At 39.5% G+C, this 18,689-nt stretch overlaps 1 protein-coding gene across 8 annotated transcripts in view; it reads left to right on the top strand.

Annotated features, from left to right (window-relative positions):
• The window catches only part of OSBPL8 (oxysterol binding protein like 8), a 182,443-nt gene extending 166,835 nt beyond the window's left edge, over positions 1 to 15,608 (top strand). For all 8 annotated transcript variants that reach the window (XM_060191341.1, XM_060191340.1, XM_060191348.1 and 5 more), the window contains 5 exons: positions 3,410 to 3,595; positions 4,362 to 4,449; positions 6,403 to 6,508; positions 9,319 to 9,421; positions 11,275 to 15,608. In XM_060191341.1, the coding sequence (XP_060047324.1) occupies positions 3,410 to 3,595; positions 4,362 to 4,449; positions 6,403 to 6,508; positions 9,319 to 9,421; positions 11,275 to 11,407 (616 nt within the window). In that variant the 3' untranslated portion in view covers positions 11,408 to 15,608. The remainder of the gene's footprint in view (positions 1 to 3,409; positions 3,596 to 4,361; positions 4,450 to 6,402; positions 6,509 to 9,318; positions 9,422 to 11,274) is intronic.
• Positions 15,609 to 18,689: the final 3,081 nt, after the last annotated feature.

Genomic DNA, 18,689 nt, shown 5'->3' with positions numbered 1-18,689 from the left:
AATAAGCATAATAAAAATGAGCCTGTTCTTTTCTCTGCCTCAGAACTAAAACTTGAGCTTTGCCCTTTTTCTTAACCTGTTCCAGGGTAGATTAGAAAAGCGTCAGGATGTCTCAGTGGTTCCTGATCTTAACCTGGCAGCTGTTCACTAGCTGGGGTGAGGCATGTAGAACTCAAGGTAGCATGTGGGTAGAATGTCTCCTCACCCTGTGAGAGGTGTCTGTAAAAGACTTTTGCCGTGTCTTCTAAAACGGGTGGGGAACCTTTCTTCTACTAAGGACAATTTAGATATTTATAACATGATTCAAAGGCCACACAAAGCCCTCAACTTAAAAATTAGCATATAACGTTGCCGTGAACAAAGCCCCTAGAGTACTATGTTTTGAGTCCTGCCAGCAGTTGCCTTGGTAGAGCCGCCCAGATGGTTTTAGCCTGGAGGCTGGGGATCCCCACCTCTGGTCTAAAACACCAGGACAGTGCCGTGGACATGCAGTCCTCTGAAGGAGGACTAAAGAGTAACCAAGGTTCCATTTCCTGGGTAGGGGTTGTTGTTGTTTTGTTTGCTTTTTAGGTGTTTTTTTCTCTTTTAGAACAGAGAGAACTGGAGAGGGGGGGGGGGGGACGGGACAGAGACCGAGAGATACCTGCAGCACTACTTCACTGCTTGTGGAACATCTCCCCTGGAGGTGGGGACCAGGGACTTGAACATGAGATCCTTGCGCGTGGTAATGTGTGTGCTTAGCCAGGTGCACTCCCACTGCCCCCATACTTTGTTCTGAAGTCATTACATTCTTGTTAGATTGATCACTAAACTTTTAAGCCAGAAATATCATGTGCATACGGTCCAATTTTTTTTAAATTTCTTTTGGAGGGATTAATGGTTTACAGTCGATGGTAAAAATACAATAGTTTGTTCATGTATAATATTTTCCAGTTTTCTACATAACAGTTCAACCCCACTAGGTCCTCCTCTACTATCATGTTCCAGGACCCGAGCCCTCCACCAACCCCAGAGTCTTTACTTTGCTGCAGTACACCAACTCCAGTTCAGGTTCTGCTTTGTTTTCCCTTCTGATCTCATTTTTTGACTTCTGTCTGTGAGATTATTCCATATTCATCCTTCTGTTTCTGACATCTCACTTAACATTACTCCTTGAAGCACCATCCAAGATGAGGTGAAGAAGGTGGAATCACCTTTTTTTTTTTTTTGCCTCCAGATTTATTGCTGGGGCTTGGTGCCTGCACCACGAAACCACTGTTCCTGGAGGTTATTTTTCCCCTTTTGTTGCCCTTGTTTTTTTTATTGTTGTTATTGTTATTATTATTGTTATTGATTTCATTGTTGTTGGATAAGACAGAAATCGAGAGAGAGAGAGACACCTGCAGACCTGTTTCATGGCTCATGAAGTGACCCACCTGCAGGTGGGGAGCTGGGGGTTCAAACTGGGATCCTTGCACTGGTCCTTGGGCTTCGTGCCATGTGCGCTTAACCTGCTGCACTACCCCCCAACCCCTGGAATCACCATTTTTAATAGCTGAATAGTATTCCATTGTATATATAGACCACAATTTACTGAGTCACTCATCTGTTGTTGAACACCTGGGTTGCTTCCAGGTTTTGGCTATTACAAGTTGTGCTGCTATAAACATAGGTATACACAGATCTTTTTGGAAGGTTGTGCTTGGCTCCTTAGGATATATCTCCAGGAGAGGAATTGCAGGGCTATGGGGTAAGCTCACTTCTAGCTTTCTGAGAGTTCTCCAGACTGCTCTCCACAGGAGTTGGGCCCATTGACATTCCCACCAGCAGTGCAGGAGGGTTCCTTTGTTCTCACAACTTCTCCAGCATTTGTTGCTGCTACCTTTTCTGATGTGTGACGTTCTCACAGGACTGGAGTGGTATCTTGCTGTCATCTTTATTTGCATTTCTCTGACAGTCAATGACTGAAGCATTTTTTCATCTGTCTCTTGGCCTTTTGCATCTATTCTGTTCATATCCTCCCCCCATTTTTGGTCATTTGTTTTCTTGCTGCTGAGTTTGATTAAGTTCCTTATATATTTTGGTGTAGTCCCATTGGTTTATTTGTGATTTAGTCTTCTTTGTAATTGAATATATCTCACTTAAGATGCCTTTAAAATTTATACAGAAATGAGTTCTGCCAGTATTTTCCTCTAAGTATTTGATAGTTTTTGGTCTAACATCCAAGTCCTTGATCCATTTGGAATTGACTTTTGTGTTTGGTAACATATGGCCTAATTTTATTGTCTGGTATTCATGTGAGGAAAAGGGGGCATTTGTTTAAAAGACACTGTGCTAGGTACTTCCTACACATTATGCAGTTTAATCCTCACTGAAGTTCCAGTGTGCATATTCTCACTGTGTGGGGAGTGAGCTGTAAGTCTGTGTCCTTTTCTTCTGTTATCAAAGTTTTCAGAAGATGGAAGAATATATTTACTCCAGTTCTGAAAATTCTCTCTTGGGTGTAATTGTGATCCTCGCTGTTGAGAGTTAACCTTTCAGACATTAAGAAAAACAAATCTTCAAGACAGAGTAAGGAGTGACTTTACCAGCTGAGAAGTGGCAGGTCTAGGATTCAGCCCGAGTCCTTCTTATCCAACAGCCTCTGTTCTTTCAGCCCGTGTGCTGTCTTTCCAGATTGGTGGAATATAGATACGGAATTATTACTGGCCGATTAGAAAAAAAATCTAAACTTTGGGAGAAGAAAAGACTATCTCAGTAACATTTCTGTTCTCCATAATATGGCTGCCCTTTAAAATCATCTCGGAAGCATTTAAAAAAAAAAAAAAAAAAAACCTTGGACCTACCCTCAGAGATTCTGATCTGGAAAGTTCTCAGAAATAAATCCTTGCGTCCAAATTTGGGAAGCATAGCATAGCATAGCACGCTTGGATTGGTGAGGATGGTAGATGTTTCTATTGTTTCTGGGGCAGACTTCTTCTGGTAAGAAGGGAGATGGAGAGAATGCAAGTCACCACAACCCCATTGCTTCCCCCAGAGTGGTGAGAACTAAGCTCAAACCTGGGCCACACAGCCAGCACTTCAGGTAGCACTTGCCAGGTGAGCTGTCTTTGCCCATGCAGGCATAATGGACCTTAAACAGAGTCATCTGGGGAGCTTGTTAAAAATGTAGAATTTGCGGGGCCTGGTGGTAGCGCAGCGGGTTAAGCGCACATGGTGCGAAGCACAAGGACAAGCTCAGTGCCCCTTCGTCCTACTCCTTCCCCTTCTTCCCCCCAAATCCTCTGCTTTGCTGCAATACACCACACCCAGTCCAAGTTTCCCCTTATGGTTCTTAATTCTTAAGTTCCATCTATAAATGAGATCATTGAGAAAGACTGATACGAAATGATCGGTTCCTTTTTTAATGCTCTCCTTGTACGTGTACTAGACTCTGGCAGCGAGTAACTCGAGCCATAAATGCCAAAGATCAAACAGAAGCTACTCAAGAGAAGTATGTTTTGGAAGAAGCTCAAAGACAGTCTGCCAGAGATCGGAAAACAAAAAGTGAAGAATGGGCTTGCAAATTATTTGATCTCGATCCACTCACAGGAGAATGGCACTACAAGTTTGCAGAGTAAGTAATTAAAATACATCACAAACAATACATCCACATAGTTTCTGACTTTCACTTACAGACTTTCTCAAGTTGTAATTTTTTTATTAGGCCATAATATGTGTGTGATTTTAAACACTGTTTCATTAATTACAAAACTAGTGATAGTTAATCAATTGAATAAGCTGAGCGTCAGAATTAAATATAACACATCTCTGCGTTCAATCCCCAGCACCACCATAAGCTAGAACTGAGCTGTATCTTTCTCTCTATATGTCTCTCTCATTATAATAAAATTAATCAACTTTTTAAAAATATTTATTTATTCCCTTTTGTTGCCCTAGTTGTTTTATTGTTGTAGTTATTGTTCTTGTTGTAATTGATGTTGTCGTTGTTAGGACAGAGAGAAATGGAGAGAGGAGGGGAAGACAGAGAGGGGGAGACAAAGACAAACACATGCAGACCTGCTTCACCATCTGTGAAGTGACTCCCTTGCAGGTGGGGAACTGAGGGCTCGAACTGGGATCCTCACATTGGTCCTTGTGCTTTGCGCTATCTGCGTTTAACCTGCTGTGCTACTACCCAACTCCCAATTAATCAGCTTTTTAAAAACAAACTCAAACAATAATGTGTGTGTGTGTGTGTGTGTGTGTGTGTGTTCATGTGTGTGTATCACATCTTCTCTTACAGAGAGGTTTGTAATTAGTGAAAATAGAATCATCAAAAGATTTTATGTTTTTGTTTGATTATTAAAAAGTGCCCCTTTTTTTTTTCTTCATTTTTCTAGTACTCGACCATGGGACCCACTTAATGACATGATACAGTTTGAAAAAGATGGTGTCATCCAGACCAAAGTGAAGCATCGCACTCCAATGGTATGCAATATAAAAGGAACTTGAAAAAAAAAGTGACTTGATCTCCCAGGCATATAAAAATTGTAGATCCTTGGTACCTTTAGCTGCCAAAATTAGAAATTTAGTTTCAGCAGACTGTGGTTATGGATCCACTTGCTAATGTCCATGTCGAGTGGAGAAGCAGTTACAGAGACCAGACCTCCCACCTTCTGCACCCCATAAAGAATTCTGGTCGATACTGTCTGAGGGTATCATAAAGAACAGATAAAGAATTCTGGTCGATACTCTCTGGGGGTGTCATAAAGAACAGGTAAGCTTCCAGTGGAGGGCATGGGACAAGAAACTCTGGTGGTGGCAACTCTGTGGAACTGTACCCCTGTTATCCCACAGTCTTATCAGTCATTATTAAATCAGTAATAAAAGAAAAAAAAAGTATATATTGGAAATGTGAAAATATTTTGGAAATACTGGCATTGGTTTGATTGCATAATTGATATAAACTGTATACTTAGCAGTTAAAATGACAAAAAAATTTTCTTTAACAAAACTTATTTTATAGAGACCTTTCTAAAAGTAGAGTTTACTGATCACAATAAACATTTTTGTACAAAGAATTGTATTACTTACTGATTAGGGGCCAGGTGGTGACTCACCTGGTTAAGCACACATATTCAAGCCCCTGGTCCCCACCTGCAGGGGAGGGGAGTTTCACGAGTGGTGAAGCAGGGCATGCTGATGTCTTTCTGTTTCTCTCCCTGTCTACCTTCCACTCCCCTCTCAATTTCTCTATGTCTCTATCCAATAATATATATATATATATATATATATATATATATATATATATATATATAATTGTGTTACTGATTACTTTTGTCATATTAAAAGAACACTAATCAGATACCAGTCTTCATCTGTCTCCAATTTGAACCTCTAAGAATGTGGATTTGGATCCTAAATGCTGTAATCTTTTAAACTTTTTGAAATAATGTTTTTTTTTTAAATTTCTGTATTGGGGAATTAATGTTTTACATTCAACAGTAAATACAATAGTTTGTACATGCATAAAATTTCCCAGTTTTCCATATAACAATACAACCCCCACTAGGCCCTTTGTCATCCTTCTTGGATCTGTATTCTCCCCACCCATCCACCCCAGAGTCTTTTTTTTTTTCCTCCAGGGTTATTGCTGGGCTCGGTGCCTGCACCATGAATCCACCGCTCCTGGAGGCCATTTTTCCCCCTTTTTGTTGCCCTAGTTGTTGCAGCCTCGTTGCGGTTATTATTGCCATTGTTGACATTGCTTTGTTGTTGGATAGGACAGAGAGAAATGGAGAGAGGAGGGGAAGACAGAGAGAGAGGGGGAAAGAAAGATAGACACCTACAGACCTGCTTCACCGCCTGTGAAGCGACTCCCCTGCAGGTGGGGAGCCGGGGGCTCCAACTGGAATCCTTACGCCAGTCCCTGTGCTTTGCGCCACGTGCGCTTAACCCACTGCGCCACCACCCAACCCCCCCACCCCAGAGTCTTTTACTTTGGTGCAATATGCCTAAATAATGTTATTTACCATTCAATTAAAGGTCCTAGTTGGTACAGTTTTAAAATGCCAGGGAGTACTCTATTCATATTTGTGTGTACAAAACAGACTTGTGAAGAATATGCTAGTAGATAGTAGTGAATACTTGTGTGGGGTAGGAGAGACTAGGTGGGCAAGTGTGAGCAGGGGGGGCAGCTCTTAGCTGCGCTTTTTACATCTTGGTATTTGTGACAGATTAACGATAAATATCAAAGTAATTTGACTGTATAAGTAAGTTGCAGTTTATTTCTTAGATTTTAGAGTATTTCATCTTTGCTTTTATCTCTTGATATTGTGCCTGTGACTAGACACTTAAAACATGGGCAGATAACTTTAAAATTCTGAGCAAATTGTCATAATAATGTGATTATTTATTTATTTATTTATTTATTTGTTGCAGGTTAGTGTCCCAAAAATGAAACATAAGCCAACCAGACAACAGAAGAAAGTCACCAAAGGCTACTCATCCCCAGAGCCTGATATCCAGGACTCATCTGGAAGTGAAGGTAAAAGGACCTAATGCAGACTATTACTGTGGGGATGCAGACACCCTGTGGTTGATATATGAGTAAAAGCTTTCAGACTGACTCAGAAGGAGATATGAAACCTTGAGAGTGCAGAGTTGCTGGGCTAGCGTGGAGGTGCCTCTTCCCTGGCACGTACTCTCTGGGTTGGAGAGAATGGGACTGGAGCCGGCCTGGGCTGCTACTCACTCAGCGATGCAAAGGAGATGACTCATGAACAGAGCTCCTGGTGGCAGGGCGATTCAATCCTTTATTGATCAGAAAGCCAAGGCTTTTAAGACTTGGACCCGGAAGTGGCAAGTCAGAAACGGAAATGGCTTGACATGGTTTGGAAAGGGGTGGAGAAAGGCAAAAGGGACTGGGAAAGGTAGGAACTTCCTTAGCAACTGTTGCAAGGGTTTTAACTGGTAGGATTAATAATACCCTGCAGGCAGGGAGGGTCTTGAGGGTAGAAAGAAGATAGATCAAAGGAATGCAGTGGGTGGGGATCTTTTAGGCAAAACAGTGATTATGTAGATAATAATGGAGCAGGCCATAGTATCAGGAATGCAGGGTGCTTTGTGAGGCAGGGAGTCTGATAAGACGAGGCAAACCTTGGGGGGCTCAACCTCTCAGTAGAGAGAGAGACTGACAGGATGGATGTGCCCTCAAGTCAGTCCCTGCCAAGTTCAATCTCAATCTCATCCTCACAATTTCCCTACACAGCTTGAGCTCACTAATGACCCAGGCTCCAGGCCTCACGCTTTCGTGCACCAAGAGAAGCTTTGGTGCTTTGGTGTCTCTCTGTCTCTCTTCTTTGATCTGAAAAATTCAACCCAGACCAGTGAAGCACTGATAACAACAGTGATAGAAGGTAGAGGTGACATGCAAATGAAAGTATTTTCAATTTTAGATTAACTCTTAAGGTCAATCAAATGGCAAACAAAGAATATGCAAATCAAGAACCACACTCTTATAACCAGGCTCTTGTGCATGGCTTATCTTTGAAAACGGTTGATGATTCCCTAAATTCAGTTTAGGAAACTTTTTTTTCTTTCTAACTTGTGCTCAGCTCCATGTTCAAAAAAGTTTTTTTAATCCTCAAAAATTATTTTTTTTCTTCTTACATTTTTCTTTTTTTATTATCTTTATTGGATACAGACAGCCAGAAATCGAGAGGAATGGGAGACAGAGAGGGAGAAAGACAGAGAGACACCTGCAGCCCTGCTTCAGCACTCATGAAGCTTGAACCTGGGTCCTTGAGCACTGTAACATGTGCACTCTGTCAGGTGTGCCACTACCTGGCCCCATGAGGATGAATTATTATGAATGTCTAGTAGTCTCATGCAAGTAAATATGTAAGTCAAAATTATAGGCAGTTTGCTGGTTGATTTTTGTTTTTGGGTTTTTTTTTTTTGCCTCCAGGGTTATTGCTGGGGTTCAGTGCCTGCACTGTGAATCCACTGCTCCTGGAGGCTGTTTTTCCCATGTTGTTGCCCTTGTTGTTATTGTCATTGTTGCTACTGCTGTTGTTGGATAGGACAGAGAGAAATTGAGAGAGGAGAGAAAGACAGAAGGGGAGAGAAAGATAGACCCTGCAGACCTGTTTCACTGCTTGTAAAGTGACCCCCTGTAAGTGAGGAGCTAGGGGCTCAAACCAGGATCTTTACAGGGGTCCTTGCTCTTCACAAGTGCAAACCCGCTGCGTTACCACCTGGCCCCCAGTTTGCGGTTCTTGTTTAAATCAAATAACATATAAACTATGTTGAACCACACTGATAAATAGTGAAGAAATAGGCGAGGTAATGTATTAGATAGTATAAGAAAATAAACCCACACTGGACTGAGAGCTCATTTTAGAGCACTAACAGTAGAGGTAAACAAATGATAAAGGCCAGGAAATTGAAGGAAGTATAACTGAATTCTGTTTGAGGGGAGGTTCTCAAAGCAATCCTGATTAGTTATTAGGATTTCTAGTGGATTATAGCAGTTTAGCTATGCAGGATATAGACCTAGGGAGGTAGCAGAGTAAAAAGGGCTGAGATGAATAAAGGTTTACAAACAGGAGTATCATGGTGTACTAGAAGAGGCACTATTTGTCGTTTTTATTGCCGTTCTGCAGAAAGAGGAAGTTGACAAAGAGATGAACCTGCTGGCTCCTTGATTCACTGTACTATTCACTGCACTGTGTTTATTACCTATAATGTGTCCGGTGAAACATACTAAGTACTTAGCGTGTACCAAGGGTAAACATTAAACACACCTTATTAGAACCACATAAAGTTTGAGTGTTATCCCAATTTTACAAGTGAAAAAGCTGAGGCTTGGAGAGAATAGTTAAGTGAGATTTGGGGGAACTAGAAAGGGAGAAATGGAAGAGGTATAAAACCAACTGAAAAGATTCACTTATGGTTGCATGAGTAGGGGATAAAAAATATAAATACTAACGGTGAAAAAAACGAAAGAACACTCAAAATGCTAACTTCTAACTGGCAAGAGAATTATACTTTTCCCAAATTGATAGAGATTTTAAATTTTTCAATAACTACAACAGTAATATATATTATATATATATATGTATATACAAAACTGCCGTCCAAAAATTATTTACTTTTAAGTATACCTGTTAATTGTAGTTTTAAAATATGTTTCAAACTTCCAAAATGCAGTGTTACTATGTTCAGCTCAAGCTAGAAAAATAGTCTCAAGGAAATTTTATTACACAGCAATACTTAAGTTGAAATTAGGTTGTTTACAATTAAATATATTCATGCCATTATTTTCACCAGTTTCACTCTAAATGTCTTTTTTAGCTCAATCGATAAAACCAAGTTCAAGAAGAAAGAAAGGAGTAGAACTGGGAGATATTCAGAATTCCATCGAATCTATAAAGCAAACACAGGAAGAAATTAAAAGGTAACATATACTTTAAGTGATTATTGTAGCCCAGAGTATCAATTAAGGATCCTGTTATGGGGCAGAAGAGATAGCATAATGATTATGCAAAAGATGCCTGAGACTCCAAGGTCCCAGGTTCAATCCCAATACCACCATGAGCCAAACTGAGCAGTTAAAAAAAATCCTGTTATATAGAAGGTCATGTCCAAATTTCACATTTTATAATATTACTAAGCTAAAAATAGAAGCATGTTTTTTTATCACCTGGTGTCTGAGACTTGAGATCCTTATAAGCACTCAATATTGGGCAGAGAGGAGGTAGTTGCTCTCAGCTGGGACGGTAGAGCTGGGATCTCTCTCACCTTAGCCATGAGACTAGAACTGGGACTTGTTTCTCTTGTGGCTGTAGCACACTAGGTATGGAGACAGCTTGGCTGTAGAAGTGGGGTGATTTCTGAAGATTCTAAATAAGCCATTCCTCTTTCATACTTTATTTACTTAATGTATTTATTCCCTTTTGTTGCCCTTGTTTTATTGTTATAGTTGTTATTGATGTCGTCATTGTTGGATAGGACAGAGAGAAATGGAGAGAGGATGGGAAGACAGGGAGGGAGGGAGGAAGATAGACACCTGCAGACCTGCTTCACCGCTTGTGAAGCAACTCCCCTGCAGGTGAGGAGCCGGGTGCTCAAACCGGGATCCTTACGCTGGTCCTTGGGCTTTGCACCACATGTGCTTAACCCGCTGTGCTACCGTCTGACTCCCTGTTTGTTTATTATTATTATTATTAATATTATTATTATTCCACATTCCATCCTGCCCAGCAAAAAGAGTGTAACTCAAGTGCCATCTTTTTGGTATCTAAGAATTCGTCCTGCCAATTGAGTTCACATCTCCTCCTCCTCCTCCTCCCCCTCCCCCTCCTTTTCCCCCTCCCCCTCCTCCCTTCTTCTTCTTCTTCTGTATCTAGCTTCCTGTATGTGGTCCCTTTGCCCTGTTGCATTTGCTGATCAGCTTTGGTGGATTGTGAGCTCCATGACAGTAAAAGTCATCAGCCTTTATGCTAAATGCTCATGCCTTTGAACTATATTCATAAATTAAGGAGCCCACTTGTTTGTTTTGCTTGTTTGTTTTCTCTACTGGTAAAAACACTTTAATAGAAGAAACCTGAGGGGCCAGGTGGTAGCACGACTGGTTGAGCACACACGTTAAGTCCACAGTCCCAACCAGCAGGGGGAAGGTTTCATGAGTGGTGAAGAGAGACCTGCAGATGTCTCTCTCCCTCTCTGTCTCCCCCTTCCTCTTGATTTCTGGCTGTCTCTATCAAATAAATAATTTTTAAAAAATTTTAATAAAAAATAAATATAGAAGAAACCTAAAACCAAAAATGTCTACACTAAACAGCTCCTTTCAACCAAAAGCACAAGAATAAATTCATTTCATGACTAAATTAATATTTTATTTTCTTTGGCATATGACATGTCTGCAGAGTATTCTTTCAGTCAAGAGTGTCAGGAATTCTGTTGATTATTCTTCTCCCCACACACACCCCACAGGAAGTCTAGGGATTTTTCTCTAATTCCTTGTTTCCCTAAAGTAAAGATAAAATAGACTTTAGTAGGTCAACTAAATTTTTTTTGTTTTAAATTATTTGATACACATCATTAATATGTTTGGTGGTGTGGATTTACACCAGCCCTAAGAGTGGATCCACATGGCAGATAAGCTGTCTGCTCAGGTGATAGTCACTGGTTGCACTAGGTAGTTTTCGATAATGTGATTACCTGCAGAGTAAGCAAACATCAGGTGTGAGTTCCTGACTGGTGTTCTGACAAATGATTATCAAACCCACTGTTCTTTGTTTTCTGTAGAAACATTACGGCTCTACGAAATCACTTAGTTTCAAGTCCACCTGCCACAGATTATTTTCTGCAGCAAAAAGACTACTTCATCATCTTCCTTCTGATTCTGCTTCAAGTCATAATAAACTTCGTGTTTAAGTAGAAGTTCTTTACAGTTGACTCAATCAAGTGGAGCGATCAGATTTGGCCTGGGACCAGTGTTCAAGCTGGTTTGGTCTTTATTAAAACATCACAATATTTCTAAAACAAACAAAGAAAGAAAACCTTAGAAATAAAAGTAGAGGTACTGACCTTTCATACCTTTTCTCCTTAATCTGAAGCAAAAGCTTTCCTCTTTGTCTATTAAAAGTGAGCTATGTGTTAAGTGCCAGAAAATTCCTAGCTTTTGTGAGAATGTGTCTACATGTGAACATAAAAAAATCACATGTGTATACACAATTGTGTCTTATGTATACCTGACAGTAGTTTTTGTATTCTGTAGTATATGTTCTCAGATATAGCAGTTAACAGAAATGCTATCAGTCTTATAAATATATATATAGTAAAGTATTTTATTCATAAAACAGGAACAAAAATTTATCAGTAAGATATTACAGAATGGGGAATGATGAGATATGATAGGCATTATAAATAGTTCAACAGTTGTAGTCTTTACAAAAATAGTCATTTCCCAGAACACCAAGCTCCATTGTCTTATAAGAAGCAACAAGAAAAAAAATGTGTTGTCAGAATTGACATATTGAGGAAAATAGATGGCATATTGATTTCCTTTTAAAAGTTTACACAGGATTTTTAACCCCTAGAATTTAATATTTATAGTTGTGTAGCTTTACATGTATTATGTGTATTAAAAACTGATATGCAGCTACTTGGTTCGACTGGAGATACCACTCTTACCATATAAATATAACACCACCTTCAGCACTTGCTAAAAAGAGTTCGGGCCACTTGATTGCTGGTTTTTTTTTTTTTTTTCTTTCTTCATTTTTTTATAAGTCAACTGGTATGTATATAGGCCAAATTGGAGAAATGTTTCTGGAGCATATGAAATGCTAATTCATGTTTTTTTCATAATGAAAAACTTATTTTAGCGTTCGTTCGTTTAGATCCTGGTGTTTTCAGTGAATAAGTAGATAGAAAATTATTTGTAACCAATATTTTGCTTCAGAAGCCAAAAAGAAGAAGAAGAAGAAAAAAAAGGCAAGTAAGATGTTCTACAAGGTGCATTTATTTATGTGTGCATTAAAATTGACTTCTTTAAAATGTGCAATAGAGCATCTAAAAAAGATCACTGTATTCTGGAACTTAAGCTGTTTTCTTCCTTTTTCTTTGTAACTTCATCAGCGGCTAACCACAGTTCTGTTGAGATACCTTTTATCCAAGCTTAGGCTAACTTCTCCCTAAGCTTTACTTTTTTTTTTTTTTGTCAAATATTTTTTACTTTGTTTTTACATAAATATTTATAGTCCTTAAGGCAATGCTGAAAATACAGTTAAGCTTAGGAACATGTTGCTAAGCATCCTTGAGGCCTGAAAACCTAACTTTTGAAATGGGCACTAATGAAAATGAAGGTCCAAAATAATAATGGCTTGGGTTACACTTTCCTTAAAGAAGAAAGTGTGAGACCCTAGTGAAAGTACAATCAACTGTTTATTCCACAGTAGGTTATCAAGGAATAGTTAGTAAATTATGAAAATTGAAAATTATTTTTAAGGCCTGCTTCCCCCACCCCAGCCCGCCAGCCAGTATAGCTATCTTAAGTAGCCATAGATTTTCTGAAGTGCTAATTCCGCATGTATTTTTGACAAGCCAGTGCTGTAATCAGTACATATGAAAACAATTTTTAAATGATTAAAGTGTAGCCAGAGATGAGCAGTGCTCTGGTAAAAAAAGAAAGTGTAACATATAGTTGAAACCAGTGCAGTCTGGGTAAACAGGACTATACTAGGACAGACAGGGTCTGTCTGTATTTCCTACTTGTGAATAGAATTTTTGTACTTGCTTCCTGTTTCCAGTGCTTCGCTCAACTGCCTATTCATTGACATGCTCTTTTATAAATATTGTACAATTTGATCTTTTTATGGTTTAAATTAGTATTAATTTATATTACACATAACTTGATTGGCTGGCCACAAAAGTCATTCTGTTCAGATCTAAAAACCTGAAACATTGTTAGTCACCCTCCCTCTGAGGCATTGGTCTTATCTACTTGTATGCTACTTTCATTTGGTCTTAATAGTGTTTTATTTGTATGGCTATTTCCTAAGGTTAGAAAGGTAATTTTTTTTTTCAATTTTCTTTTTAGGACAGATGTTATGGGTTCTTATCATCCACCAAGTCAAAAACTATTTCATGAGAAAAAGCAGGGTTACTCATGACTGTTCACTATACACTAAAGGCATGTATCTGATCTAATTGTCCCCTTGTGCTTTTAGTTGTATGAGTTCCTTTCTGTGAACTGAACAAAAACTCAGGAATTGGTGGCTTAGTTTTAGATCATTACTTATACCAGGCTAAGTATGTGAGTCCTCTTAAACACACAGTTCACTTTGTATTTAGCCATATATGTAATTGACTTTGAATGTCCTTTACCCGGGGTTTATCTTTCTTATTTTCATGGATTCAAAAATATTGTAATTTACAGTTCCCAGTTGTCTCAAGAGCTTCATGATGGTTTTTCTAGGGTTTAATACCTTATGGCCAGTTTTTGAGTTGAATCAAAATTTTATTTTTTCACATGAAAATCTGAATGAATAGTAGTTATTGACACATGCATTTCTGTGTTAGTCATTAAATATACTATGCCTTCAGCTATCTACCATTAATGAGACTTAGCTGATCCAACAAAAGATTTTTAAGAAAATGGGACGTGTGAAACAAGTTTCAGCAATAGATATTTTCCTTGTATGTTATATCAGTTCTTTATTTGTATCACTTATAAAGGTACAGTGTACTCTTGTCACCATTCCATTTAGAAAGTTGGCCTTGTAAAATACAACGTTTAGTATTCACTCTTCTGTGCCTTTAAAAATATACTTTTTGTCGTTTTTGTGTTACAAAAGAGTCAAAGTGTTTATAGGCTTGTCATAAAAAGGTCATTTCTCTGTCACTTTATTTCCTTTTACATAGCTATCTTGTATTTAAACAGTAATGCTGTACTTTTATAAGGATTTGCCTATTTCAAATATATTTACTCGCAAGCATCATTGAAGTAGATTTGTCAGAGTATTCTGAGTATTGTTAAGCAGTGCCTTTTCTATGGAATTCACACTAGGTTGGGTTTTTTTTTTTTTTTGGAGGGTGGGTGGTAAATCTGTGCCATATACACACAAAATTCTATGGAAGGCAGTTTTAACTGTTTGAAGAATATCTTCCAGAAACACTTAAGAAAATAATAGAACTGCATTTTTCCCCACAGTTAGCATTTCTGGTGAGCAGTGGAATATGTTTTCTGGGATATTTGTTTGCTATACAGGGACGATGGCATTGATGAGCCATATAAGACATGAGTTGTGTTAAATGTAGAGATACAAAATTTGCATTTATACCAAATTTTCCATTTGGCAACAGGGAAGAAGAACCCTACATAGATCACTAAGCATTTCACCTTCTACCCTATTTGATTACATGGAAGAAGAGATTCTTTAAAATGTATAACCTGCCACTATTATATAATTTGGTTTCACTAAATTTACCTCTAGTGTGAACTTAGTATATTTAATTTAGTTTTGCTTACTTTAACATCATTTTGTTACAGTTTGTAATTGAAGATGGACTGTTAAAATTGTATAGGACCAGTGTCTCATTAGTATGATTTTAAATAAGAGCCACAAGAAACCCATGACGAAATGAATGTGAACATAGTTTCTTAAAGTAGCTAGAAAATTTTATCTTTTTGCATTTATCATGTAAAATTATTTTAATATTACACTATTGAAATTTATTTTTAAAAAATGCCACAAAACATTTGAACTGATGAGCACAGAACTTCAGTTGTAAAATGTTTTCACTTTTCAGCATGCTAAATATACTTCTAAATTAAATATCCTGTTTAGTGGCCATTTATAAATTCAGACACCATCACTGGTCAGTTTTGTATGATAGAATAAATTATGTTATCTTCAGTGTAAGTACAGCACACTGTCAGATTCTTTTCCTTACGGTGCATAGTTAATGTACAGATAGTCATAGACTACTGTTTTGTATTGTATTACATTTCTAATCTCTATTCCTAACCTGTTATAATTGTTTGCAGAGACAAAAGCATTGAATTTTTCTAATGATCTGTAAAATTATGCTAACTTCTACAAGTAGGCATTCTAAATAAAATTTTAAAAAGAGTACATTGTGATTCAATGACTTTTAATATGATGTGTTGACTAAATAGTCCTATGTTTTACTTTGGGGGGTGGGATGGCATGTGGGGAGGGTGAAGTCATTGTGAAAGATAGTGGAGAGTGTGGAAAAGATATCACAGGATCTCTGACGTGTAGCTGATGCTTTATAGCCATTCTTGAATACTCATAGTAACCTTAAGTGGAAGTTAACCCAATTTTATAGATGAAGAATCAAAAACAGGATGATCTCAGAGATTCCAAAAGATACAGATTGAGAATGATAACCAAGAACAACTTTGGACCCATGTCTGACTTCAGTACCCATTCCTTCCCCCTCTACACTTAAATACAACTCTAATAATAAACTTTTAAAAATTTGCAATAGGAGGTGGGCAGTGGCACACGCTGTTGAGTGCACACTTCACCATACACAAAGACCCAGGTTCTAGCCCCAGTTCCCACCTGCAGGGGAGAAGTTTCATGAGCAATGAAAGCAGTGCTGTAGGTGTCTCTTTTCTCCCTACCTACCCTTTTCCTCTCAATTTCTCTATCAAATAAAAGTGTATTTTTGGAATATGTTCACTGCTGGGATCTATATTAATGTATAACCCCTTTGCAATTGGTAGGACTAGGAGGGGGGAAATACATACATATATATAATAAAAACATTTCCTCTCAGATTACTGGTTATTCCTTATTGAGTCAACCTCAGATGAATTCTGAGAAGTCTTAAGTCATTCCTCTCCTTCATTCTTCTCCCCTCCCATGCTTTAACTCTCACCTCAGGATCTAGTCGCTTGTGTGTTACAGGTCTTTTTCAGTTAACATGCATAGGACAACAGATCTCACTGTTCAATCTCAATAAAACATCTACAGATTTTTTTTTCTTCCCACCAGGGTTATCACAGGGATTCATTGCCTGCACTGGGAATGCACCGCTCTGGTAGCCATTTTTTCCTATTTTTATCAGGACAGAGGGAAATTGAAAGGGGATCCGGAGATAGAGACAAAGTAAGACACCTGCAGACATGCTTCACTACTCGTGAAGCTTCCCCTCTGCAGATGAGGAGCGGGGGCTGGAACCCTGGTCCTTGCCCCTGGTAACGTGCGCTTAACCGAGTACACCACCGGCTGGCCTCCAAATATTTTCTTTCTAATAACAACCACATTCCATTTAGTGTTCTATGATGTGAAGTTCTGCTAATCAACTTTCCACACATTGGGCCGGGTGGTGGCACACCTGGTTAAGCGCAAGTTACGGTGTGCAAGGACCCAGGTTCAAGCCCCCAACCCCCACTTGCAGGGGACCAGTGCTGCAGGTGTCTCTCTGTCTCCTTTTCTATCTCCCCCTTCCTCTCAATTTCTGGCTGTCTCTATCAAATAAATTAAGATTTTTTTTTAACTTAAAAAAAAATTTCACAGCTTTAAAATACTCCTCGTGGCCAAATTTTGAGGGTAAAATGGTATGGTGGCACAGTCACTAGGTGGATGTGCTATAATGGACTGTAGAGAGCTTCATACAAGTTCAGCACCAAACACATTTTTAAAAAATATTTTACTCCGTTTTGTTGCACTAGTTTTTTTAATTGTTGTATTGGTATTGATGTCATTGTTGTTGGATAGGACATAGAAAAATGGAGAGAAGAGGGGAGATGGGGAGAGAAAGACACATGCAGACCTGCTTCACCGCCTGTGAAGCGACTCTCCTGCAGGTGGGGAGCCAGGGGATTGAACCAGGATCCTTATGCCGGTCCTTGCGTTTCACACGTGCGTTTCACCCACTGTGCTACCGCGTGACTCCCCGTTTTTGTTTTTGTTTTAACATTTCCCCCAACATTTGCTGTATTTTCTATGAGGCCAGAATACCACTGCGATGCAGAAGAAAGACTGGGAAGCCAAGACAAGCAGGTCCTAGGCTCTACTGGCTGAGCTAGACATTTTCATTCTCAAAAGCGTACAGGGAGGAAGAGAGAGCATAGTGGATCTGCAAAAGACTCTCGTTCCTGAGTCATCCAAGTCCCAGGTTCAATCCCCAACACCACCATTGTCTGAGCTGAGCAGTGCTCTGGAATAATCCAAAATAATATTTTTTTCTTTTATATATCTATTGGCTCCTTAAGATGAGAAAGGTGGAGACCAGAAAGTTTGCCCTTAGGGGGCTGGGCCATAGCACCGCGGGTTAAACGCACGTGGCGCAAAGCGCAAGGACCGGCATAAGGATCCCCGGTTCAAACCCCGGCTCCCCACCTGCAAGGGCGTCGCTTCACAGGCGGTGAAGCAGGTCTGCAGGTGTCTATCTTTCTCTCCTCCTCTCTGTCTTCTCCTCTCAACTTCTCTCTGTCCTATCCAACAACAGCAGTGGCAAGAATAACAAGGGTAACAAAATGGGGAAAAATGGCCTCCGGGAGCAGTGGATTCGTAATGCAGGCACTGAGCCCCAGCAATAACCCTGGAAGCCAAAGAAAAAAAAAAGAAGAGGGGGAGTCGGGCTGTAGCGCAGCGGGCTAAGCGCAGGTGGCGCAAAGCACAAGGACCTGCATAAGGATCCCGGTTTGAACCCCGGCTCCCCACCTGCAGGGGAGTCGCTTCACAAGCGGTGAAGCAGGTCTGCAGGTGTCTATCTTTCTCTCCTCCTCTCTGTCTTCCCCTCCTCTCTCCATTTCTCTCTGTCCTATCCAACAACGACAACAACAATAATAACAACAACAAGGGCAACAAAAGGGAATAAATAAATAAAATAAATATTTGAAAAAAAAAAAAAAAGAAAAAAAAAAGAAGAAAAGGTTGCTCCATGTCACAGTCCCACGCTCAGCCTTTCGTGAGGCCAAATGGAGCATGAGAGACATGGAGCAGGGCGATCGTTCTAGCTAACTGCACATTTTGTTGCTTCTTGCCATTTGGTGATATCCAGCAGTATTAAACTGCATGTCTCTCTCTTTTTTATTTTTATTCTCTTTATTGGGTGGAGACAGCAAGAAATTGAGCGGGTAGGGAGAGACAGAGACCCCTGCAGCCCTGCCTCACCACTCGCAAAGCTTTCCCCCTGCAGGTGGGGACTGGGAGCTCGAACCCAGGACCTTGTGCACT

Source organism: Erinaceus europaeus, chromosome 5 (assembly GCF_950295315.1).
Source record: "Erinaceus europaeus chromosome 5, mEriEur2.1, whole genome shotgun sequence".
Taxonomy (NCBI): domain Eukaryota; kingdom Metazoa; phylum Chordata; class Mammalia; order Eulipotyphla; family Erinaceidae; genus Erinaceus; species Erinaceus europaeus.
The sequence above is the reverse complement of the archived record's forward strand: the minus strand, read 5'-3'. Positions and strand labels throughout refer to the sequence as shown.